At 41.8% G+C, this 26,683-nt stretch overlaps 1 protein-coding gene across 1 annotated transcript; it reads right to left on the bottom strand.

Moving 5' to 3' along the window:
* Positions 1-443: 443 nt before the first annotated feature.
* On the bottom strand, positions 444-26,631 carry LOC109901428 (G protein-activated inward rectifier potassium channel 4-like). The gene is made up of 5 exons (XM_020497420.2): positions 26,422-26,631; positions 26,144-26,276; positions 12,582-12,729; positions 11,528-12,407; positions 444-1,530 (listed from the first exon to the last, which is right to left on the bottom strand). The coding sequence occupies exons 3-5, from the start codon at positions 12,669-12,671 to the stop codon at positions 1,169-1,171; spliced, it is 1,332 nt and encodes a 443-aa protein (XP_020353009.2). The 5' UTR covers positions 12,672-12,729; positions 26,144-26,276; positions 26,422-26,631; the 3' UTR covers positions 444-1,168.
* Positions 26,632-26,683: the final 52 nt, after the last annotated feature.

The raw sequence follows: 26,683 nt of genomic DNA on the forward strand, positions 1-26,683 counted from the left end.
TTTCAGTGGCAGTGCAGTATTCCTTGTTTACAATTAGAATGGGTGCAGTTTTAAGGGACCCCTGCTACTTCATTATGATAAACACACCTTTCACCATACTTGACAATGTCACAATTTGCTTGTGTTTGGGGGTTTTACGCCTTGTCAGATGATTAATGACTGACTTATATATGACTGGGTAACAGAATTGTACTGATTATTCATTCCCCTCATCTTTTTCTCACTTGATCAGGCTTGGAAGGAGTTGGAGAGAGACCCGAGAGGACCAGGTTGCTCTTGTCATGACGTTCTACAGCCAGTAGAGGGAAATCTTCACCAAGGTAAGACTCGATATGGCACAACTTCAGAGTGAATGATCAACCTCTAAAAACCTATCTGTGTGGTCACTGTGGTGTGAATGTAAAATGCAAAAATATACAAAAAAAAGGCTTCAATCATTTCAATTTCCATGATAAGCGCTCAATTATTTATTAGGTGGTTGCCAACGCACACTAATAGCAAACCCTTCCAAAATGCCTTGAACAGGATCATTTGTGAAGCCAACAAAATGGTGCAAGAAATCCAAACCATAACTTTAAACAATTAATTCAAAGGCAAAGGCCTTTCAAACTTGGTGATTTAAGATTTGAATACAAGGTCAATATTCATTCATGAAAATGAACACATGTAAGCAAAACGTGTGTATCAAAATACTTGAAATGGATGGGCATTTGGCCAGGCCTCCTTTAATTCATCCTCTTTCACGTTCATTCTTACACACATTGCTCTAGTCTAGTACAAAGTATTCAATCATTTACATACCATTATTTGAAACTTTTAAAATCATATTTACCCAGTTATTCAAGTTGTTTTAGATCAGAATATTGGCACTAAATGCTGTAATAAAAAAATTATGAGTCTGTGTGAAGACTTACCTTTGGTCCCTCTAATAGTAGTCAAAAACTATAGTATATCATAGTTTGTTTGACACTCATCAGTTAATGAAGTTTGATATCAAAGCCATTTTGAGACATTGAGTCACTTGCACAAGTACTTCTTGCCTATCTTCATGATGTTGTGGTTTTGAAATCTTACCTCTTGTAGCCATGTTGTTTCCATGTATGAACTTGTTTTAAACCAGTGAGCAGCATCATCAGATGACATGGTTTGTGTTTTCACCAATGCACACTCATTCATGCCCATCATCCATCCTGTTGGCATCTCCATTGCTAATGTTATCCCCCTCTCCATCCCCTAGTTCCTCCACCCCAACCTCTTCCTCCCCTCTGTCTTCCTCCTTTTCTGGACCTGGTGGGGGTGGCTCCAAGACTGGAGGTGGGGACTGGGGAGGTAGGGGGATGGCCTCTCCCTTCTTGGCCAGCTCGGCCAGCTCTCGGGCAGAGCAGGTGGGGGTCGGGGTAGGGTAGGTGTGGTGAAAGGATTCGTAGTCCACCTCGTAGAAGCCCTCCTCTAGGGAGAGCACAGGGGTGAAGCGCTCCCCCCACATGACCTCTGAGTCTAGGTAGGAGCTGCGTGCCTGGCATGTCATTCCTGGAGAGAAAAGGGGGGGAGGGAGACAGACAATACTGACATGAAATAGAGGATAGGAACTTGAAACGACTGTGTGATTGGGTATAATCTAAATGGGGTTTTTTCAAAGCCCTTGTCATACTATACTAAGACCTGGATCCAAGCTCCGTCGGTGTAATTTGAGGATCTAAATAAGGTCCGCTATGCTTTGTCTTCCTGACTTTAAATGAGCTGTACTCCTTTCATTGAGCAAACATTTTAGCAGAGTTTCCAGGGTTGTACTAAAACAACTGAGACAAGAGAGAGAAACAGGATCTCACTGGGGAAAAGGAAATAGGCTGACGAGTGGTTCTAATACAGAGATGTGCATCTTCTCTTTCAATCACACACGTGTACACACATCAAACACACAGATGCAGAAACACACACAGATGCAGAAACACACACACACACACACACACCTTTCTGAATATTTATACGTGGATTGCCTATAAATAGCTTGTGAGTATTTTCATCCTCTGCTCAAGTAAACCGTGAAGAGCCACATCAATTACAGTACATATTATCCACAGGAATGAAGAAACAAACCGACAGACCATGCACAGCCAGCACCAGGGGTACAGTGCCTTGTGAAAGTATTCGGCCCCCTTGAACTTTGCGACCTTTTGCCACATTTCAGGCTTCAAACATAAAGATATAAAACTGTATTTTTTTGTGAAGAATCAACAACAAGTGGGACACAATCACGATGTGGAACGACATTTATTGGATATTTCAAACTTTTTGAACAAATCAAAAATGGAAAAATTGGGCATGCAAAATTATTCAGCCCCCTTAAGTTAATACTTTGTAGCGCCACCTTTTGCTGCGATTACAGCTGTATGTCGCTTGGGGTATGTCTCTATCAGTTTTGCACATCGAGAGACCGACATTTTTTCCCATTCCTCCTTGCAAAACAGCTCGAGCTCAGTGAGGTTGGATGGAGAGCATTTGTGAACAGCAGTTTTCAGTTCTTTCCACAGATTCTCGATTGGATTCAGGTCTGGACTTTGACTTGGCCATTCTAACACCTGGATATGTTTACTTTTTAACCATTCCATTGTAGATTTTGCTTTATGTTTTGGATCATTGTCTTGTTGGAAGACAAATCTCCGTCCCAGTCTCAGGTCTTTTGCAGACTCCATCAGGTTTTCTTCCAGAATGGTCCTGTATTTGGCTCCATCCATCTTCCCATCAATTTTAACCATCTTCCCTGTCCCTGCTGAAGAAAAGCAGGCCCAAACCATGATGCTACCACCACCATGTTTGACAGTGGGGATGGTGTGGTCAGGGTGATGAGCTGTGTTGCTTTTACGCCAAACATAACGTTTTGCATTGTTGCCAAAAAGTTCAATTTTGGTTTCATCTGACCAGAGCACCTTCTTCCACATGTTTGGTGTGTCTCCCAGGTGGCTTGTGGCAAACTTTAAACGACACTTTTTATGGATATCTTTAAGAAATGGCTTTCTTCTTGCCACTCTTCCATAAAGGCCAGATTTGTGCAATATACGACTGATTGTTGTCCTATGGACAGAGTCTCCCACCTCAGCTGTAGATCTCTGCAGTTCATCCAGAGTGATCATGGGCCTCTTGGCTGCATCTCTGATCAGTCTTCTCCTTGTATGAGCTGAAAGTTTAGAGGGACGGCCAGGTCTTGGTAGATTTGCAGTGGTCTGATACTCCTTCCATTTCAATATTATCGTTTGCACAGTGCTCCTTGGGATGTTTAAAGCTTGGGAAATCTTTTTGTATCCAAATCCGGCTTTAAACTTCTTCACAACAGTATCTCGGACCTGCCTGGTGTGTTCCTTGTTCTTCATGATGCTCTCTGCGCTTTTAACGGACCTCTGAGACTATCACAGTGCAGGTGCATTTATACGGAGACTTGATTACACACAGGTGGATTGTATTTATCATCATTAGTCATTTAGGTCAACATTGGATCATTCAGAGATCCTCACTGAACTTCTGGAGAGAGTTTGCTGCACTGAAAGTAAAGGGGCTGAATAATTTTGCAGGCCCAATTTTTCAGTTTTTGATTTGTTAAAAAAGTTTGAAATATCCAATAAATGTCGTTCCACTTCATGATTGTGTCCCACTTGTTGTTGATTCTTCACAAAAAAATACAGTTTTATATCTTTATGTTTGAAGCCTGAAATGTGGCAAAAGGTCGCAAAGTTCAAGTGGGCCGAATACTTTCGCAAGGCACTGTATATCAAGGCAGACAGACCAATGTACACACACACACACACACACACACACACACATACATAGATAGATAGATAGATATTAAGTGTGTGTGTACAGTGGGATACCTACAAACTGTGCCTGCTGATGATTTTTAATATACAATCAACATACCAATTAGCCTATGTATTTTCATGAAGCATCACACCTGGCAACCATCATTACGCACACCTGCTCCCCATCGTTATGTACACCTGGACTTCATCAGTACCTTGATTAGTTCCCTTTTATTTAGCCCTCAGTAGCCTCAGTCTTCAGGCAGTCTTGGTTTTGATTCCCAGTACGCTGCTCTTGGTTTGTATATCGTCATGTTCTTCCTTATTAAACTCACCAACTGCACTTGCTTCCTGACTCCCTGCATCTATGTTGCAGAAGCTCCCATTCTTTAAGCACCTGAGAGATTAACAGCAAACCAGTAAACTCTTTCCTACTTCAGGCAAATCCCACTTCAAGGCCTGATTGGGTTTGATCCCTGAGGGAAAAGAGCAAAACAACAAACTGTTGTCGATAGCTTTTAAAATTCAATAAAGCATTATCTTTTAGTTTGTCCCTTGACTAAACTGTCAACATTGACATGGGATACTGAGGAAAAAACAGCCCTTGCTGTGCGATGGATCAAACGTTCTCCCTCTGTTAAACCAAAGTCTATATATTGAGTAGAATATCAAAAACAAATCTGAAGCAATAACACCCACCCGGTCTGCATCCTCATGAACAAACCCAAAGGTAAATCACCCGCAGTGTGTCTTTGAGCAGTGGTTCAGTTCACTGCCACCGCCCACTCCTGGACCGATAATCCTTGCCAGTGGGAGGGATAGGGTGGGAAAGGGAATTGGGTCATTCCATGAAAAGAGTGCCTTTTGTGTCCCATTGATATTTTAAGTAGAAATTGTGCACCAATATTTATTTTTAAACGTCTGTTATATTAAATTATGTGCCCTTTAATATAGACCATATGGATAATTCAATAAATGAGATGACTAAAGGCTTGCTTGTCACGTGTGTGACAAGGATCGTTTGTGTAGTTTTGTATTGTCTCTGGGTTTTTGTATGTTTATGGGGTTTTTCTAGTCTAGGTGTTTTTATGTCTATGGTTGCCTAGATTGGTTCTCAATCAGAGGCAGCTGTTTATCGTTGTCTCTGATTGGGGACCATATTTAGGTAGCCATATTCCTTGGCTAGTTTGTGGGTTGTTATTCTATGTTTAATTGCCTGTTTGCACTAGTCATATAGCTTCACGGTTCGTTTTGTTGTTTTGTTCAGTGTTCGTTCTTTTCATTAATAACCTCTTACAGCTACCCCCCTACTTTTTTAAATTTCCGCCTGAAGACATACCCAAATCTAACTGCCTGTAGCTCAGGCCCAGAACCAAGGATATGCATATTCTTGGTTTCATTTGAAAGAAAACACTCTGAAGTTTGTGTAAATGTGAATTGAATGTAGGAGAATATAACACAATAGATCTGGTTTAGATAATACAATGAAAAAAACATGTATCATCATCTTTAACTTCTTGGATATAGGGGGCGCTCTTTTAATTTATGGATAAAAAAACGTGCCCGTTTTAAGTGCAATATTTTGTCACGAAAAGATGCTCGACTAGGCATATAATTGGAAGCTTTGGAAAGAAAACACTAAGGTTTCCAAAACTGCAAAGATATTATGCTACAGGCGAAACCAAGATGAAACTTCAACCAGGAAATGGGCAGAATTTTTGAAGCTCTGTTTTCCATTGTCTCCTTATATGGCTGTGAATGCGCCGGGAATGAGCCTGCCCTTCCTATCGTTTCTCCAAGGTGTCTGCAGCATTGTGACGTATTTGTAGGCATATCATTGGAAGATTGGCCATAAGAGACTACATTTACCAGGGGTCCGCCCGGTGTCCTTTGTCTAAATTGGTGCGTAATCTACAAGCTGCACGCAGTCATCCAGTGATTGAGAGGAGAGAGGAGGCTTTCAACGAACGATATATCATGAAGAGATATGTGAAAAACACCTTGAGGATTGATTCTAAACAACATTTACCATGTTTCAGTCGATATTATGGAGTTAATATGGAAAAAAGTTCTGCGTTTTGAAGACTGAATTTTCGGGTTTTTTTGGTAGCCAAACGTGACGCACCAAACGGAGCAATTTCTCCTAAACAAGTAATCTTTCAGGAAAAACTGAGCATTTGCTATCTAACTGAGAGTCTCCTCATTGAAAACATCTGAAGTTCTTCAAAGGTAATGATTTTCTGGTTTTTGTGAAAATGTTGCCTGCTAATGCTAACGCTAAATGCTACGCTAGGTGCGCTAGCTGTTACACAAATGCTTGTTTTGCTATGGTTGAGAAGCATATTTTGAAAATCTAAGATGACAGTGTTGTTAACAAAAGGCTAAGCTTGAGAGCTAGCATATTAATTTCATTTCATTTGTGATTTTCATGAATAGTTAACGTTGTGTTATGCTAATGAGCTGCGGGGATAATTACACTCCTGGATACAGGTTTTTTTCGTAGCTAAACGTGACGCACCAAACGGAGCGATTTCTCCTAAACAAATAATCTTTCAGGAAAAACTGAGCATTTGCTATCTAACTGAGAGTCTCCTCATTGAAAACATCTGAAGTTCTTCAAAGGTAATGATTTTATTTGAATGATTTTCTGTTTTTTGTGAAAATATTGCCTGCTAATGCTAACGCTAAATGCTACGCTAGGTGCGCTAGCTGTTACACAAATGCTTGTTTTGCTATGGTTGAGAAGCATATTTTGAAAATCTGAGATGACAGTGTTGTTAACAAAAGGCTAAGCTTGAGAGCTAGCATATTCATTTCATTTCATTTGCGATTTTCATGAATAGTTAACGTTGCGTTATGGTAATGAGCTTGAGGCTGTATTCACGATCCCGGATCCGGGATGGCTCGACGCAAGAAGTTAAAATGAACAAGACAAAACAAACATTCAGATAGGATGATGAGGACAATTTCAGTGAAAAACATAAGAGGGCAGCAGTACTTGTGCAAAGTTTCAGAATGATAACTTCCAAAATGAGTGTGCTACATGACATTTATCATGAAGTCACCCAGGTGTCCCACACAAGTAGCCCAAATGTACCCAAGTGGCCAAATTGGTGAAGTTATACATTTTGAATGGAATAACTATATACAAAACACCAAAATGGTATTCTAACACACCCCCCCCAAAAAACATGAAAAAATATATATACATTTACAAAATAACACTTTCAATATTTGGAAGACCCTCAGTCCTCTACACAATATTGTGCTGCTGAGGGCCTCCCGGGTGGCGCAGTGGTTAAGGGCGCTGTACTGCAGCGCCAGCTGTGTCACCAGAGACTCTGGGTTCCCGCCCAGGCTCTGTCGTAACCGGACGCAACCGGGAGGTCCGTGGGGCGATGCACAACATCACAAACATGTGGTGCAGGTGATGGGGGACTTCATTTAGCAGAGAACACAGCGACGCCTCCATGCTGTGCCCTTTTGGTCCTGAGGCACATCCATGCCTGCAGAAATACATTTGGGCAGATGAACACCACTTGTGGCAGGAGCTGGATGAACCAGCTTCAGTGGGGGATGGACACCTTAGTACTGGGGGCTCCTATTCGGAGTCAGTGTCACTGTGATTTTTTTTCTTCAGTTAATATAGTTTCACATATGAGCTCTGTATCAACAGGTATAATAAACAGATATATATAGAGTACAGGGAACATAGGGTTTAATATATTATTATAGACCTGCTAGATCTACTGTCTCATTTATATTATGATAGACCAGCTAGATCTACTGTCTAATTTATATTATAACATTTCAGCTAGATCTACTGTCTCTTATATTATGACAGACCAGCTAGATCTACTGTCTTTATTATATTACAACAGACCAGCTGTATCTACTGTCTCCATTTCACTTTGACCATTGTTGTGGGCCTGCCCTCCCCTCAACAGCCTCAAATAGGCTATTTCATGTGAGGGTGGGGTGGAGCGGCAGACACACGCATCTCGGCCATGCTCCCTCTAATCCACAATATGTATATATATACACACAAACATAGGCTATGGGATATAAACATACATACAAACATACCCCCACCCACAATGTATAGCCAACGTGTACTTTACACATTTCATTACATTTTTATATATTGCTACTAAAAAATTTAAAAATCACAAATAATATTTTATATTATTAATTTCAAACAACGGCATTAGCATGAGAAGAACTTACCAGTCCTAAACGATGTCCTGTTCATTAAAAAAATATTCCTCCATTTGGGAATCGCTGAATGAATCGTCCTCCAACAATCTCTATCTCACTTTCCCATTCAATTTATTCTAAAATTGTGTATACATCTGTATATCTAGACTTAGATTTAGCTTTCCCTGACTTAGTCGCCATACTGATTGATATATAAACAGCTGAAGATGCGCTTTACCAAAACAATGCTGTGCGTAACATACGTGGCTCCCGACCCTCTTTACGCCAGAGTTTAATACATGGGTTGGTCTTCCAACACATAAACATTACATGTTGCCGTTTACCTCAGATCATTGGCTATCTACCCAGCTAGATTTCAAGACGATCAGTGGTCATTGGGTTAAAATACAGTCAATCAACGAAACAGCGGTCATATCATTGGTGCACAATGATGTCATTACTTGTTGTCTTCAAATCAGTTCCTTTCAGTCAATACATCCCGCGAAATGACCCATCACGTTTGGTTGTGTTACAAACAAACCAGTTGATTGCAATGAAACCAAACATGACTGGAAAAGTCACGTTTAGTGTGTGTATTTACATCGAATGTGTCGTCGAAAATGGAATGAGACGGAATTCACGACACAGGCGGTTCACAAAATGTTTTGGGTTAGGCTATAAAAATGGATTTTATCAAACAAAAGACCATTCATTGTGTAACTATGAGTATTGGGATTGCAAACAGAGGAAGATCCCCAAGGGTAAACAATTTATTTTATTGCGATCACCGTATGTTGAGAGGTGCGCAGAGAGGCTGCGCCTTGGTCTCCGCATTAAGACGACCGTGACATTGCTAAAGTGCCAAAATCCAGCATTTTGACATGTCCCTCTGTCAACCCTATGTCACTTCTAGGAAGATTTTAACCCACTTAATCCCCAAATGTCTCCAACTTTCACCATCATTGTAAAGACCTAGTTAGTTATATTGTTGCTTTGACGAAGTCATTTTTGAAGATTATTATTTATTTCATGTGATTTAGTGATTCATTTACGTCTGTCCCGCATTTTAAGGTCAACCCTGTTAAGTGAACTGAACTCTCGTTTTAATATGGTGAAACAAATAATTTTTAACAGAAACATTGAACATCTAATAGTCAAATCCTAGAGTAAAAGCAGGTGAGCTGGTTCTAATCTTTTTGGCCATTTTCTGTTGTTTTGTGGTGGAAAACTAAAAGGGTCAAACATAACACGTCAACCGTAGATAGACAGGCTAGAAATGTTTTCACAAATATTTTATTGGGGGAAGCTTGCATTCAATTGCCACTCCCTGATGCACACAACAAGCTTCCATTCCCCCTGTCACAAGGGTATTTAGGGCTGATTTAAGAAGAAATTGACAACCCTGTTACGTTAAACCCTGTTACTTTATTTGGCACTTAATAGGCACTTACTATCTATATATATATTTTGTATCCTCTTGAAATGCGAAAACAAGTTTTTTATTAAGTTGATCATGTGCTCTTTATGTGGTTGAAATCAAACGTTTCTTTTGTCCAAGTTACACTTCACAAAAGGCACAAAATTGCTGGAACAACCCAATTCAATCACCATTTCGACCAGAATTCCCTCAACGTCTTCTACTCATTTAATTTCCCAGAGGCGGTGCTATTGACAGGTCTGGGATTCTCCCACAAACACACAGACGGGCTTCCGTGGAGTCCCTTCCGCTTCTCACAGCAGCCAGAAGACCCTAATAGAGGATACTAGTGTCATGACGTTGGCCTGGGGGGTAGGTTTATGGCAGTCATAAATACCTCTTCCCCCCTTTTTCCTCTCTCTACCCTACTGAGGTTACATTTGCAAAACACTTGGTTAACATAGAGATTCTGGGAACATCAGAAGGTAGGGGGAAATGAACTATATTCTGACAATCCGATCAATTGAACATATACGGTGTTACTTAATGAATATGATGTCAGTTCGGTTGTCATCTGAGACATTCTCATCAATGATAAGATGACATAAACTCTACAGTGGAGTCTACACATCAGAGTTATCGGATTCACATGGAATTGTTCAATTTAAATGTTTGAATATAAAATTATTTGTGATGGGATGAAATGTGATTTTAGCTTCTAAAATGTGAGATTTGGGTTTTCATAAGATAGGGCTCTGCTCAATCAGTGGCCCGCCCCTGTGAAGGGACATGGGCTATAAAACTTTTCAAACACGCCCTCCTCTCCCTTCCTATATAAGCCATTGACGACAATATAACTTCCTGTTCCGAGGACGAAGGTCCTATGTCAGAATGGTTCAGATAATAACTACAGAACGAAGCCAACATCAGCGTGAGCTTTGGTTGCGAATGGTATGAACTTTGAACTCTTATTCACTACAGAAGTGATACCTCCTAGCTGATGAGTTAGCAACAGCAGATGCAAACACAGGTTAGGAAGGAACAGACAAAGTATCCCGTCTACCACACAACGACGTTACTACAACGTATTCAATTGACAACCAGAGACATTCTTCAAAGGACTCGGTTGGGCAACACGGCCTTCCATTTACCACCAACCTACCGAAGCGCAGCTCAGAGTAAATATTTATTGTATTTTCCTTTTCCAAATGGGCGGTAATTTAGAATGCATTAGATACTGTATTTACAATAGCACAGCTTCGGCTTTGTTCCTCAGTCTTCCCGCTCCTTCACTCAAACCCAGACCCTTTTCTTTTGTGTAACAAGCTGTCATATCTGTTCCGCCAGCTAGGGACGTTTTCCTTTATGACGTCATTTGTAATCAAGTTATGATTTAATTATTTGTATGTGTAATTCTGTGTGATTAGTTAGGTATTTAGTAAATCAATGATTAAACCCAATTTTGTATTGCTGATTCAACTTGTTAGCCAGGGTTCATACAGATAACTAAGAATTTACAACTTTCAGATGAGACTGAATTAAGATGACGATTGATATTGACTGCTATTGATGTAAAATATTACTAGGTCTTTAAGAGTTTATTCGGAAGATAACAGCTCTATAACTATTATTTTGTGGTGCCCGACTCTCTAGTTAATTACATTTACATAATTAGTTCAATCAGGTGATATTAATTACGGAGAAATTATTTTATAGAATAGCATGTCATATCACTTAATCCGGCAGGGCCAAAGACACAACATTAGCGTACAGGACAATGCTGTGGCCATTTAGGACAGTGTAATTGCAGTCCTTGTAAAGTGCATTCACAGCCAACGTTAATTGGTAATACCCTGCAAGTCTTGAGTGATTCCTGACGACTGCATCCTCTTCATCCCACCAAGTGAATGAATGCTTATAAACAATGTCACACAAACCTGCATTAGATTCTCATATTATACGTTAAAGTACCTGTAATTATAGTGTTATTAATGTCATTTTAATAATCATTTTCCACATCATTATGATTACAATAAAAATCTCTCTAGGTAGAAGTTTGTCGGCACAGATCTAGGATCATCTTATTCTCCCCAGGTCCGAACCTTAAATTAGATGAACCCACCTGTGGCTTCCACCATGCCCTCCAGGATGACCACTACCTCAAACTCCTCTCTCTCCAGCTGTTCCTGTGAGATCTCCCAGAAGGGACTGCCCTCGTTGAACTCGTGACAGATGATGAGTGGCGACACCAGGAAGAGCCTGTCGTCCCCCGTATCGAAGCCCACATTGATATCCGTCTGATTGAGAGGGATAAACTCCCCTTCCTTGGTCTGCTTGGAGCGGATCAGCTTGGCCCGGATGGAGGCCTCCACGATGTGTGAGTTCCTCAGGTCTCCGACCCTGAACATCAGACACAGCTTGCTGTCCCTCACAGAGATCACCGCCTTGTGGGAGAACATGAGAGTCTCGGCTCGCTTCTTTGGCTGGGAGATCTTGACGAACATGCATCCCACCATGAAGGCATTGACAATGGAGCCCAGGATGGCCTGGACTAAAAGCAGGAGAATCCCCTCTGGGCATTTATCAGTGATGACCCGGTAGCCGTAGCCGATGGTGGTCTCCGTCTCAATTGAGAAGAGAAAGGCGGAGACAAAGCCGTTGAGGTTGTTTACGCAGGGGATCCAGTCTCCATCGTCGGTATGGTCCAGGTCTCCGCGGATGTAGGCGATGAGCCACCAGATGAGACCGAAGAACACCCAGGTGGTTGTGTAGACCAGGGTGAACACCAGCAGGTTAAAGCGCCACTTCAGGTCCACCAGGGTAGTGAAGATGTCTGTCATGTAGCGGTATTTCTCACGCACGTTGCCGTGATGCACGTTGCACTTGCCGTCCTTCTCCACGTAGCGCTGGCGCCGTTTCCTCAGGGTACGTCCTGAACGGTTGGAACCTTTACAGCCCCCACCTTGCCTGCCACCCACCACCATGGTCCGGTCGGTGGGCACCTGTGTGTTGTTCGTGTGAGAGAAAGAAAGGAAGAAAGAAAGAAAGAAAGAAAGAAAGAAAGAAAGAAAGAAAGAAAGAAAGAAAGAAAGAAAGAAAGAAGAGGGTTAATGACTGTGTGATTTAACAAAGTAAGTTATTGCTAAATTGATACATTCCATCAAAACTTCCATCACCTTGTTTTTGGGTGTATCCCATCTTGGTTTTGACAGCTTTTGGTCCTGTTTCTCCACATCCTGTCCAAAACGCCTTTTGAAGCAATTCATGGCCTCAAAGCTTTGGGCCACAGTCGCTGTTTCTGGCCCCAAACAGTACGCTTTCTAGCTGGAAAACATAAAAGCATATTTACATGAAAGATTATTCAAATTCCACTGTGTAGCGGACTAGCGACAAACCTGTGACATTTCATATCAAACTGAAATGAGGTGTGGTGGTTTTTTAGTAATACATCATAGAATATAGAAGAGCCAACGCAAGCTTTTATGAACAGCTCTCCAGATCAACTCATTATTGCTGTTCACCTGTCAGCCTGGGCAGGCGAGGTTCAGAGACATGGTTCATTTCTGTCATTGATCGGCAACAGCAGACACCCTCAAGCCAAACAGAGAACACGCCAGTAATTCATTATGCTCAGAACAACTTCACAGTGTTAAATCCCACCTTCCCACATACACACTGGGGCATAAACACTGGGACACACACACACACACACACACACATACACCATGACCCTCTCTATTTCACACCTAACTACGTGACTCCTGGCTCACTTTAGAAAGGATAAAGTGAAACCCTTTTAAGTAATCTGCCTCATTATGCCTTTTGTCATCCTTCCAAATCGCTCCAGTCAATCCAAATCTATCCACCACCGCGGTGTGTGACTTGCAAGATTCTAAAGATGAGATCGACTGAACTTCAGATGTGTTGCAGACTACTGGAGATGTAGATTGGCATGATCATCAGCCTGAGACAAATCTCAAGTTAGTTGCACTGCGACTTGCAATGTCTGCCACCAGCAAAACAAAACAACTCAGTTTCCTCATTTGTCGTTATGTAGATTCCAGAGCTGATTACTGGTATCTAAAGGCAGTATAGCAGGTGTAATGTGAGAGGGAGTGAGCTTAAGGATTACTCAGATAGTCCAAGGATACTGCTCCATGGCCATCTGTTCCTTTGTATTGACAGAAGTTGCTGTTGTGAGCTGCTGGGATCAAAGCTCCTAGTTCCAGTCTCCCGTGGTAAGTGTGGGGGGCAGGGGAGGGGACAGGGCAGAAAGCCACACTCTCCCTCCCTCAGGAACACTCTCACAATCTCACTCACCTCATGTCAGCTTGTTGCACTTTTGTTGTTATAAAGGCCTACAAGCAGCACTTAAGATAAACTAATGACAAGATTGAGTGTGTCCGTGTGTGTCTGTGTACGTGTGTGTACCAGTGGAGGCTCCTCAGAGGAGGAAGGGGAGGACCACCTTACGCAGTGAATTAAAAATAATGAAACATTAAATATATTCACATCTACCAAATACCTGATTAAAACACACTGTTTTGCAATGAAGGTTTACAGTTGTCTCAACAACACACTTTAGGCTATTACTATGGTGTAGCCAGAGGACAGCTATTCCCCGTCCTCCTCTGGCGACATTGATTTCAATACAAAACCTAGGAAACTCTTAGGCCTTACCCCTTCCATAGACCTACATTGTAATTATGACCACTTCCGGAGGACATCCTCCAACCAATCAAAGCTTTTGCCATATGAACAAACATGTTATCCATCAAATCATAGGATTAGGATCAGAGAACAAACCTAGTGTGTTGTATTGCGGTTGTGCCACAGAAGCTTGGTGAGTTGGTGACTTATTGGATAGAGATTGACAGTGAAGAGTGATAGCTGAACATTTTTAGGGATATTATTCAAATCAAATTTGCTTCTTTAAACTATAGGAGATGGAGGTAGATTATATATTGTTTTCTTGGTTTTATTTTTGGGTGGAGTTAGTGCAATTCATTTCAATTTGCCTTGCTAACTAGTAGAAAGTACTAACATCCCTCACGAGTAGTGTAGCGGTCTAAGGTACTGTATCTCAGAGGCATGCTAGTCACTACAGACCCTGGTTCGATCCTGGGCTGTATCACAACTGGCCGTGATTGGGAGTCCCATGGGGCGGCGCACAATTGGCCCAGCATCGTCCGGGTTGGGGTTTAGCTGGTATAGGCCGTAATTGTAAATAAGAATTTGTTCTTAACTGACTTGCCTAGTTAAATAAAGCTTAAATAAAAAAATTACAAAATAAGCATTAGCTAGCTACCATATATGTATTTATAGCCCATTTGTTTGTCAGGAGAAAACGTGAATGTGATCAAATTTGGTTTATATTCAAACTTGGGCTGGCTATGCTGCCTATACCTTTTCAATCCAAAACGATTAACTGGAATTTATCAATCAACATAAGCGTGATGACATAGACTTAATTTTTTTACGAGGCCTACAGTTGCAAATATGCATAAAGCAAGCAAGTTATATTGTCTATCAGTTGTTGTCTCTGTGTCTGGGTAGAGGAAATCCCCCTGTTGGTCTAGTCTAAATATAATTAATATGAACAAGTACAAGGTTGCTGCAGTTTGACAGGGTTTTCTTCAGGAGATTTTTATAACTATGTGATCTGATTAGAAAAAATGGTCCCATCATAGCCCATATAAAACCTTTTTACAATAGTCCTGTAGCCCAGCCTGTTCTCATAGACTAGACGTAATCACTGTCAAAGGAAAAACTCCAGGCCCCAGGGAGAACAATTTTTCCCATGGCTTTATTCAGGAACGTTTCTTGGGCTACTTTAATGTGTCAAGTAGGCGAGATTCGCAGTCTGTGTTTGACTTTGTGAATTCTGAGATGTCTAAGTTTAACTTCATGGACAAACTTGTTGCCCAAACCTGTGATGCTGCAGCTGTAATGGAATGTCCCCTCCTGTTCCCTGATTAAGAGGTGATGACCACTCCACTCCACTACCATTGCCAACGCTCTCCTGACATGAACTGAAGCCATGTCTCATGTGCCTACTCATCCACTGCCACGTTGAATGTTTCCTCTCCAAGGACTGTGAGTAGCAATGTCAATTTTCTCTCATTATTACTGTATGTAGATTCAATCACATACAAAAACCCAATCACATTATTAAACATCAATGACTTTACTCCTTGCTTGGACTAACTCATTCTTAGCTCTTTAGTCTGTGTAGTGTATTGTGTTGTTGTTTTTTGTCTTCCCAGTCAAATCCTGTCCTGCCCTCAGTGGAAGATTTGAGCTCTTCTCCAACACCATCCATCCATTATGAGCCTGTCCTGCACTGAAGGCTATGAACACCTCAACCCCTGTCCGGCACTGAAGGCTATGAACACCTCAACCCCTGTCCGGCACTGAAGTCTATGAACACCTCAATCCCTGTCCTGCACTGAAGTCTATGAACACCTCAACCCCTGTCCGGCACTGAAGTCAAGCCTCTGATCAACTCATACCCTCATTCAATCGCTGCTGTGATCCCTTTCCAACAGAGTGGAAGTAGCCCTCTCATTCCCACCCTTCTCAACTGTTCTCTCTCAGCTCAGCAGTGTCATAGCTTAAAACATGTTTACAGGGCACAGAGCTTCTGGAAAAAAACAGCCAACACTTTAAATAAATAGATGTTAATTATAGAGTAGGGTGGCAAGGTAATGGTCGCGGGGCACATTGAAAGTGAAACGCTCAAGTCATCTTTCTTTTGAGCCAGACTGCCCCCGTTCTATAAACTGCCGCCCAGCATTTACAGTGGGGCAAAAAAGTATTTAGTCAGCCACGAATTGTGCAAGTTCTCCCACTTAAAAAGATGAGAGAGGCCTGTAATTTTCATCATAGGTACACTTCAAATATGACAGACAAAATTAGAAAACAAATCCAGAAAATCACACTGTAGGATTTTAAATTAATTTATTTGCAAATTATGGTGTAAAATAAGTATTTGGTCACCTACAAACAAGCAAGATTTCTGGCTCTCACAGACCTGTAACTTCTTCTTTAAGAGGCTCCTCTGTCCTCCACTCGTTACCTGTATTAATGGCACCTGTTTGAACGTGTTATCAGTATAAAAGACACCTGTCCACAACCTCAAACAGTCACACTCCAAACTCCACTATGGCCAAGACCAAAGAGCTGTCAAAGGACACCAGAAACAAAATTGTAGACCTGCACCAGGCTGGGAAGACTGAATCTGCAATAGGTAAGCAGCTTGGTTTGAAGAAATCAACTGTGGGAGCAATTATTAGGAAATGGAAGACATACAAGACCACTGATAATCTCCCTCGATCTGGGGCTCCACGCAAGATCTCACCCCGTGGGGTCAAAATGATCACAAGAACGGTGAGCAAAAATCCCAGAACCACACGGGGGGACCTAGTGAATGACCTGCAGAGAGCTGGGACCAAAGTAACAAAGCCTACCATCAGTAACACACTACGCCGCCAGGGACTCAAATCCTGCAGTGCCAGACGTGTCCCCCTGCTTAAGCCAGTACATGTCCAGGCCCGTCTGAAGTTTGCTAGAGAGCATTTGGATTATCCTGAAGAAGATTGGGAGAATGTCATATGGTCAGATGAAACCAAAATATAACTTTTTGGTAAAAACTCAACTCGTCGTGTTTGGAGGACAAAGAATGCTGAGTTGCATCCAAAGAACACCATACCTACTGTGAAGCATGGGGGTGGAAACATCATGCTTTGGGGCTGTTTTTCGGCAAAGGGACCAGGATGACTGATCCGTGTAAAGGAAAGAATGAATGGGGCCATGTATTGTGAGATTTTGAGTGAAAACCTCCTTCCATCAGCAAGGGCATTGAAGATGAAACGTGGCTGGGTCTTTCAGCATGACAATGATCCCAAACACACTGCACGGGCAACAAAGGAGTGGCTTCGTAAGAAGCATTTCAAGGTCCTGGAGTGGCCTAGCCAGTCTCCAGATCTCAACCCCATAGAAGGGAGGGAGTTGAAAGTCCGTGTTGCCCAGCAACAGCCCCAAAACATTGCTGCTCTAGAGGAGATCTGCATGGAGGAATGGGCCAAAATACCAGCAACAGTGTGTGAAAACCTTGTGAAGACTTACAGAAAACGTTTGACCTCTGTCATTGCCAACAAAGGGTATGTAACAAAGTATTGAGATAAACTTTTGTTATTGACCAAATACTTATTTTCCACCATAATTTGCAAATAAATTCATTAAAAATCCTACAATGTGATTTTCTGGATTTTGTTTTCTCATTTTGTCTGTCATAGTTGAAGTGTAACTTGCACAATTGGTGGCTGACTAAATACTTTTTTGCCCCACTGTATAATGGACAAATAATTAATCATTACCAACACCACCTACTCTCAGCATATTTCTCTAATGACCCCTACCTAACAGCAGATTTTCATTAAGTCCCTGGTTTTAGATGTTGAGATGAAAACATTCTCTGTCACACACACACACACACACCTGATTTAAACTTCTTTGAAGTCATACGATCAGCCTCCATTCCCCATGCTCTGTCCAGTGGTAAAACACTGGCAGTAGGTGTGGGTGTGATGAGGAGTTGCCTGTTAGTCAGCAGCAAATGTGTGAAAGCTGAAAGCCATATTAATAATGCAGGTCTCTGTGGGGTACGTGGCGGGAGGACAGGCAGAGACAGACGGAACACGCTGGGAGGCCACAAATCAGCCACTGATCCATCTAGAGGTGGGCCCGCCTGACGAGAGAAGATTAAAGAGACAAGGGGACAACATGCTGCATACATGTATGACTGGGAGGAGAGACATTAGCCAAGGACTGGCAGGCGTCGGAGAGAAAGGGAATAAGGGAGGGGGACAAGTAAACAAACAGGGAGAAGGAAGTAGATAAAGAGATATAGGAAAGGGAAAAGAGAAAAACAAATGAGGAGTGAAAATGAGAAGGAAAGAGGGACAGAGTAAGGAGTAGCGTTGGACAGGGCAAAAGGCAAGGGTGACAGAGTAGATTGGCGAGCAGATCGGTCAAGTAGAGGGTTTCAGGGAGGGAGATAACGAGAGAGACAGTAAAGAATAGTTTAATAGGGACAGAAAGACAGAGATTGAGAGAAGGGGTTCATGGTTAGAAAGGAAATGACAGGTGTGGTTGGAAAGAGGAGAGGCTAGAGGGAAGATGGTGACTGGTGGAGAGGCTGGAATAGCCAGGTGTTAGGTGAATCGGTGAGTGTTAGGTCTAGTGTTGACACCAGTACCACTACTGCCAGTAGCAGTAGCAGTGGCCATGTCTGTGTGTGTTTTCACAGGCTTCTCTCCAAGTTTTCCTTCTGACCACAGCAGCTTCCCAGAGGCTCAGTCAACCAACATGGCTTCATCCTAAAGACAGGACTGACCCCAGTGCAGAGCAGCCAGGCAGCATCTGCTTCCTCAGCACAGCTCCACTGGCACAGCATGTTACAGCACTAATGCCACCCAGAATAAAGAATAGTTCTGTCAGGGATAAGGGATGGAGACCAGCCTGTTGGAATGAAATGTCATGTAGGCAGTATGAGAAAAAGATGGTCTCATTTTCTGTCGCCTTTGTGAGAATCTTGTCGTGAGCACCAGTGATTCTCTACTTTTTTCTTCTTATTTTCTCAGTCCATGTATCACTCTCCCCTGCTCCTTCATCTCTTTCCCTAGTCACTTTTCTCATTTCATCTGGGTTCCCATTTTGGCTCAGGATGATGAGGGTATAATGGCTTCATTGAAGTGTAATGCTTTATAATGAAATGACCTGTCCAGTACAAACTGAGAGCCACAGACAGACAGTGAGACAGACAGACTTGCCAGGACAGAGAGAGGATATTTGAGCTCACTCCCCTCAGCCATTAAATTACATATCCAAAGAGAACAGCGGTTGGGAGAGAGAATGGGTAGACGGGAATTAAAGAATACTGCAAGAAAGAAGAAGTGAAAAGAATGAGAATGGAGTGGGGGTAAAAGGAAGTGGGTGAGGCTGAAACGAGAGCCAGGCAGACTCACTGCATTCCCACTTCACACTGTAGTCTACACACTATCTTTAATGAAGGGCTTGTACCACACTTAAACACTCTGCCCATGAGAGAACTTAATCTTAGGGGGGCAGAGAATGAGTTGTAACTGCTATTTTTTTTTTTTTAAATGGCTTGTGTAGATATGAGCATAATCATTTACATGGCTAGATATGATCTTAAATGTCTAATGCAACCATGGTTATCTTAATATCAAATCATTTCTGGGTTGAAATTAAGTTCCTTACTGTAATTGTTTCCAATTAAAATGGTCAAAAATAAACAAAATAGCCTCTTAGCGAAGAGCAATTTCCCAAGCAAAAATGTCACTAAGACTGGTCTGTGTTGAAAGGGGGAAACTGAAAACTAGCTCTTATTGGTAGAGAGGTTTTGAAATCTCTTTCTTATTGGTCTCCTTTTCACCTCATTTAACACCTGATTTACTTAGCAAGAGGCACATCTCAATAGGTGGCCCAGGTAAGTCATTACACAGCCCAAGTGGGGGGGGGGGGGGCTTGCCTCTTTTGTTTTCTATTGCTCCTCTATTGTTCCTCAAGCAAGAGGGAAGACCGATGACATCACAGATTCCCATTAGACCAACTCCTTGAATGCCCTACTCCTTGAAGTTTGCAGTTCATTCTAAAAAACACTGTATTGCTTCTAACATTTTTTTTTTACCCCTTAGTGTATGTACTTTACAGTATTTATACTTGAGACTTTTCAACAGTTAACGTTAGCTGAAGGACGTGTTTAACTCATTTAAAATCAAATCCAATTTTATTTGTCACATGCTCCGAACACAACAGGTGAAATGCTTACTATACAAGCCCTTAACCAACAACGCAGTTAAATAAAAAAATTGTTAAGAAAATATTTAATAAATTAAATTAAAAATTAAATTAAAATAACAATAATGAGGCTATATACAGGGGTTACCGGTGCCATGTCAATGTGCGGGGGCACAGGTTAGTCAAGGAAATTGTACATGTAGGTAGGGGTAAAATGATAATAGACATAAAGTAGCCGTAGTGTAAAATGAAAATAGTCCAGGTGGCCATTTTATTAACTTTTCAGCAGTCTTATGGCTTGGGGGTAGAAGTTGTTATGAGCCTTTTGGACCTAGACTTGACCCTCCAGTACCGCTTGCCATACTTTTTAAAAATGTAACCTTTATTTAACTTTAAGAACAAATTCTTATTTACAATGTCGGCCTACTCCGGCCACACCCAGACGACGCCGGGCCAATTGTGCGCTGCCCTATGGGACTCCCAATCACAGTCGGATGTGATGCAGCCTGGATTCAAACCAGGGGCTGCAGTTACGCCTCTTGCACTGAGATGCAGTACCATAGACTGCTGCGCCACTCTATGACTTGGGTGACTGCAGTCTTTGACAATATTTTGGGCCATCCTCTGACACCACCTAGTATATAGGTCCTGGATGGCAGGAAGTTTGGCCCCAGTGATGTACTGGGCTGTACGCACTACCCTCTGTAGCGTCTTATGGTTGGATGCCGAGCAGTTGCCATACAAGGCGGTGATGCAACCAGGATGCTCTCAATGGTGCAGCTGTAGAACGTTTTGTGGGTCTGGGGATCAGACTCCTGAGGGGGAAAAGTCGTTGTCGTGCCCTCTCCACTACTTTTTTTGGTGTGTTTGGACCATGATAGTTTGTTGGTGATGTGGACACCAAGGAACTTGAAACTCTTACCCGCTCCCCTACAGCACCGTCGATGTGAATGGGGGCGTGCTCGGCCCTCCTTTTTCTGTGGTCCACAATCATCTCCTGTGTCTTGCTCATGTTGAGGGAGAGGTTGTTGTCCTTGCACCACACTGCCACCCAGGTCTCTGACCTCCTCCCTATAGACTGTCTCATCGTTGTCGGTGATCAGGCCTACCACCATTGTGTCGTCAGCAAACTTAATGATGGTGTTGGAGTTGTGCTTGGCCATACAGTCGTGGGTGAACAGGGTGTAGAGGAGGGGATTAACTTCCCAACTGATGTCTTGAGATGTTGCTTCAATATATCCATATCATTTTCCTCCCTAATGATGCCTTCTATTTTGTGAAGTGCACCAGTCCCTAGCAGCAAAGCACCCCAACAACATGATGCTGCCACCCCGGTGCTTCATGTTTGGAATGGTGTAGATATATTGAAGCAACATCTCAAGACATCAGTCAGGAAGTTAAATCTTGGTTGCAAATTGGTCTTCCAAATGGACAATGACCCCAAGCATACTTCCAAAGTTGTGGCAAAATGGCTTAAGGACAACAAAGTCAAGCTATTGGAGTGGCCATCACAAAGCCCTGACCTCAATCCCATAGAAAATTTGTGGGCCGAACTGAAAAAGCGTGTGCGAGCAAGGAGGCCTACGAACCTGACTCAGTTACACCAGATCTGTCAGGAGGAATGGGCCAAAGTTCACCCAATTTATTGTGGGAAGCTTGTGGAAGGCTGCCTAAAATGTTTGACCCAAGTTAAACCATTTAAAGGCAATGCTACCAAATACTCATTGAGTGTATGTAAACTTCTGACCCATTGGGATTGTGATGAAAGAAATAAAAGCTGAAATAAATCATTCTCTCTACTATTATTCTGACATTTGACATTCTTAAAATAGAGTGGTGATCCTAACTGGCCTAAGACAGGGAATTTTTACTAGGATTAAATGTCATGAATTGTGAAAAACTGAGTTTCAATGTACATGGCTACGGTGTCTGTAAACTTCCGACTTCAACTGTAGGTTACCTGTAAACTGTGAGTGTTACTGGTGGAGCTTGTCTGAGCTGTTTCCCTTCCATGCCATCATTCTAACTGTGTGTGTAATGCTACAGATGAAATGAAACACTATTAGATGTAGAAATCAAATAAACTTCCTCCGCACACAGAATACAAATTGACAGAATTAAATGGTGTCAACTTATTTGCTCTTCACCACGATTGTGTCATAAACCACTTTTGACATTAATTTGAGGGCAATTTGAAAGTGAAAAGGACAACTCAATACGTGATCCTATGCTCCGCCAATGCACAGTACTCTGCTGAGTGCGGCTGATAATGGGCTGTGGTGGCTGAGCATGAGCAGTATGCCAGAACAGCACCTCTGTATTCTTAATCAAATCACTGTCATTGCCAACACCCGTAGTCCTTAATATTCTCCCAATCGCTCTCCCTCACTGCCTCATTTCCATCCCAATGAACTAAAATAGACAAGTTCAGGCAGATGAGGCATACAAGCAAACCCTTTAATTTATCTTTGGGAAATAGAAAGCCACTCAGTGATAGGTTGACTGATGATGGGATAAGGAGGTGGGAGAGAGAGAATGTTTTTAACCTTGAATGGAACAAATGTTCTCTATGTGAACCGTATAGGTTAAGTTTAGAATCACAAAAAATGTATGTAGAGATTTGTAGCTAACAACATCAATGGAAAGTAAATATGAAAAATGCATAATGTGGTTACGGCTGTTGGTGAACTGAACAATGTTAATGATGATTGTTGTTGCAGCATCATGTCCAAAGCCAAACCTGGCAGGCTGACATGGTAATAGTCAGAGGTTTCATGCCCATAGCGGACACAGTGAAACTAGGCCCTCAGATCACATTCCTTTCAATCTTTCAACCAGATTTTAGCAGAGAAGCATATTTAGTTTCTTAAAAAAATAACACCCAGTCTGGAAGATACAGTTTAAGAGGTATGCTTAGATATGCAGGAAAATAAACATACATTTTGAATAGAATTAAGCATAATGATTATGGCTCTAGATTGCAGGAAAAAGCTGGTTTTGGTGTTTGAAAAATGAAAAATTCTCCAACTAGTGTTAACATAATAATATAAACCAAATAGTTTGGCTCCTGGATGCCGATTGGCTGAAAGCGGTATGACAATTTTATTTTACTGTTCTAATAACGTTGATGACCAGTTTCTAATAGAGATAAGGCACCTCAGGGGTTTGTGGTATATGGCAACTCCGTGTTGCGTCATACATTATTGCTTAATTATACCATGACATTGTTGAATACTTGTTTCTGAATGGCTTGATGGGCATTCTAGAGCGTGCATTATTTCCCTATAACGCACAGTATATTTGCACGGTAAAAATTAAATGGCTATAGTTAATTCTTACATGTTCCATGTTTGAGCTGCTTTTGAAAGCAAAGGTTGAAACGAAAACATTATTGGCATTGTTGAATTGGATTTTCATAATGGCAAGCCAGGACTGATGTTTTGGTTAGCTAAACTAGCAAGTCTGTTTGTTTGGTTACCACGGCAACTACTGTAGCTATCTAGTAAACTTGCTAGCTACTTCAGTGGATGTTAAACACATTTCTATCAGCAAATGAACACATTTATAACAGCAAATATGTTCAATTATAGCCATTGTATAAAAGGGATAATCAACTCGGGGCGCTATACGTTCTCTGGGAAATAATGCAGCTCCATACAAGGTCAGTTCCAGTCTGCTAGAGCGTCGTGATTTTTGGAACAAACTTTCCACATCCTTCATTATTTGCCATATAACGCCCCTCAATTGATTATCCCTTAGGTGTAGGCATGCATGCCAAGTAATTAAATTAAATCAGCAAAGAGAATACAAATCACAATGCTGGAAAACATAGACACAAAAAAAAAATGATTGAAAAGGAATACATTCCTAGAATTAAACAGAGGCTATTTCTACACGGCTATTTCTATGACGAAATGGCCTTGAAGAAACAACAGTACTGTGATGAAACAGCAGGGAGCAGATCTTGAACTCTCGACCTTCTAGCCTGAGGTCCGGAGCGCTATCGACTGTACCGCAAAAGCATATTCGTGCAGCAGGGTCGATTTCCGTGCTTATAAACCCAGGGTCGTTACACGACTCCCTCCTTTCAAAGAGCGCGTCCTCGCGCTAGCTTGAGACTCTACGTCGTACAGGAACGCGCTCACCGGACAAGCACACTCACTGTCGTGGATGCAAGATCCGATCACTTCTGACACCAGTGTAATGATACAGGCAGGGAGCAGATCTTGAACCCTCGACCTTCTAGCCCGAGGTCCGGCGCGCTATCGACTGTGCCGCAAAAGTATGCTCATGCGGCAGAGTCGATTTCCGCGCTTATAAACCCAGGGTCGTTACAGTACTTAACATTTTCAGAGCTTATATATACTTCTTGAGAGTTTCCTAATGCGTGTTAGCTGAAAGTCCTTGATATAATTATTCAACACACATTCACGTTTGGAATATCATATTTTATTAACTTAAACTGTATATTGAACTTAGTGAAAACATACTGAAAATATGTTCTCGCAATATGCTCAAGGTTAATTTAATCAAAAGCTACTCATAATACACTAAGGCTTTAAATTCAACCCATTACAAAGCCTTGGTAGATGAGTACCCCACTGACCTTAGGGTCATCTTCAGAACCATGAATAGTGGTTAAGCTGGGTAGGCAGTGTACCCATTTAGCAATTCCCAGTCATATTTAATATTCAAGAACAAATCTAAACTATTCCATCTGACGCCCGTATCCTATTCCAATGGTTCCATGATATCCAATTCGCTGTCATCAAATCTGAAGCATGTCAATTGCTCTTGAGCAGCCATGCCTTCCTTTTAGAATTTCAAGAATATTTGATGTCAAAAAATATAACCAATTTGACAACGTGTGAATAGTTAGAGAAAATATCTTATTCTAAACATCCTTGACATGCATAACAGGATGTGTTGAACACACAGCGCACAGGGCATAGTCGCAGTTGACTGTTAGTTCTGGAACTATTATTTATTCAGAACGTGAATCGTTGATGACGAACAGCACCAAGGCGCAATTAAAGCAAAGCGCGTTAATAATGGGGTAAGAAATAATACAGGAACATTTCACATGCTGTGCAGGAAGGAAGAGTAGGGCTGTTTTAAATTGTAGTTTACACGTGGGTACTGGGTAGGCTAAAGAATTGGACTAGCTGTCAAAATCCTAGGCGAGCGTGAAATGCGTTGGAGCATAAGAAGAACATGTGGGCACGTTTTCACTCACTTGCTGAAAAACAACATGAAAACAGGGCGATAACGCAACACACTAAAAACTGCCGAGAGAATAAAAAAGAGGGGAGAAGAGAGAGAGCGGGGAAGAGACTGAAAGAAAGAGCGTAGACAAATTGGGGATGGATGGATTGGGATAGAAAATAAATACAGTATAAATTAACAATGTATTACAATGTTTTAAATTGTTCATTGGCGTCAACAATGTATCAGTAATTTGTCAACTTTTATACCCAAATTAAGTAGATTTCTTTCAGAAATCATTTGTTCATTTTTTGAATGCTAGGCTTCTAGTTGCCTACTAGTTACTGTTCAAATGCATGCCTTTTAAGAGCCTAATTGATTGACAAGGTTAGGTTAGCTCACATTACCCGCTGGTTTTTAATTAGAACCACAACAAATGGAAACTTCAATAAACGAAGTTGTCCGCATGTTGACTTCACTAGTTTAATAGACACATAGCCTAACAACCCAGCATCATATAGGCTACGCAAAACTGAAGCATATTAAGTTTGCCCCCCTGACAGACTCCGACCATACATGAACCCAGTTTGGTTGTCTAATAGCCTTGTCTGTTCAGTCATATAGGCTACTACGGACATATATACAGCACTGTCAGGGTTACTAATGTATTAAGCATTTAATAATTATGGTAGTTAATAAAATACCTCACCTCGGTTCTACAACAGTGCTTGGTTCGACACGTCTGCACGAGCTCTGACCAGTACCTGTCAAAGGTAGGTTACATCAAACACGACCACCGAGCGCGCCGCCAGTGCGTGTCCACATATCAACACATCTTATTCCTGTAATTTGACAGAAAACTGAATTAATTAAAATAATAAGTTGCATTTACTATCAATATAGTAGTTTGGAATGAACACGTCTGGTTATATTGGCTTGGTGGTTATCCATGAGTGGCAAGGCATCCTTTGTTTGCGCTGTGCTTACCTTCTTTCCGAACTGGATTTGAGAGTCCCATGATCGCTGCCATAGCAGATCAGGTGGCGGATTTAAAGATGTAAGTAAGACCACAGTAAACGGTCACTTTTTTGTTACTCCTGTAGCCCACCCCGGTCTCACAGACTGGACGTAACAGCCAGCTGTAGTCTACAGTTCATTGTGCGCGACGGAACGGACTAGGCTTGCCACTCCTACTGTACGCGTAATGCAAAATCCCCTCCCCCTCATCCGCCCCCTGTACTTTACAGAC

Source organism: Oncorhynchus kisutch, linkage group LG13 (genome assembly GCF_002021735.2).
Source record: "Oncorhynchus kisutch isolate 150728-3 linkage group LG13, Okis_V2, whole genome shotgun sequence".
Classification (NCBI taxonomy): Eukaryota; Metazoa; Chordata; class Actinopteri; order Salmoniformes; family Salmonidae; genus Oncorhynchus; species Oncorhynchus kisutch.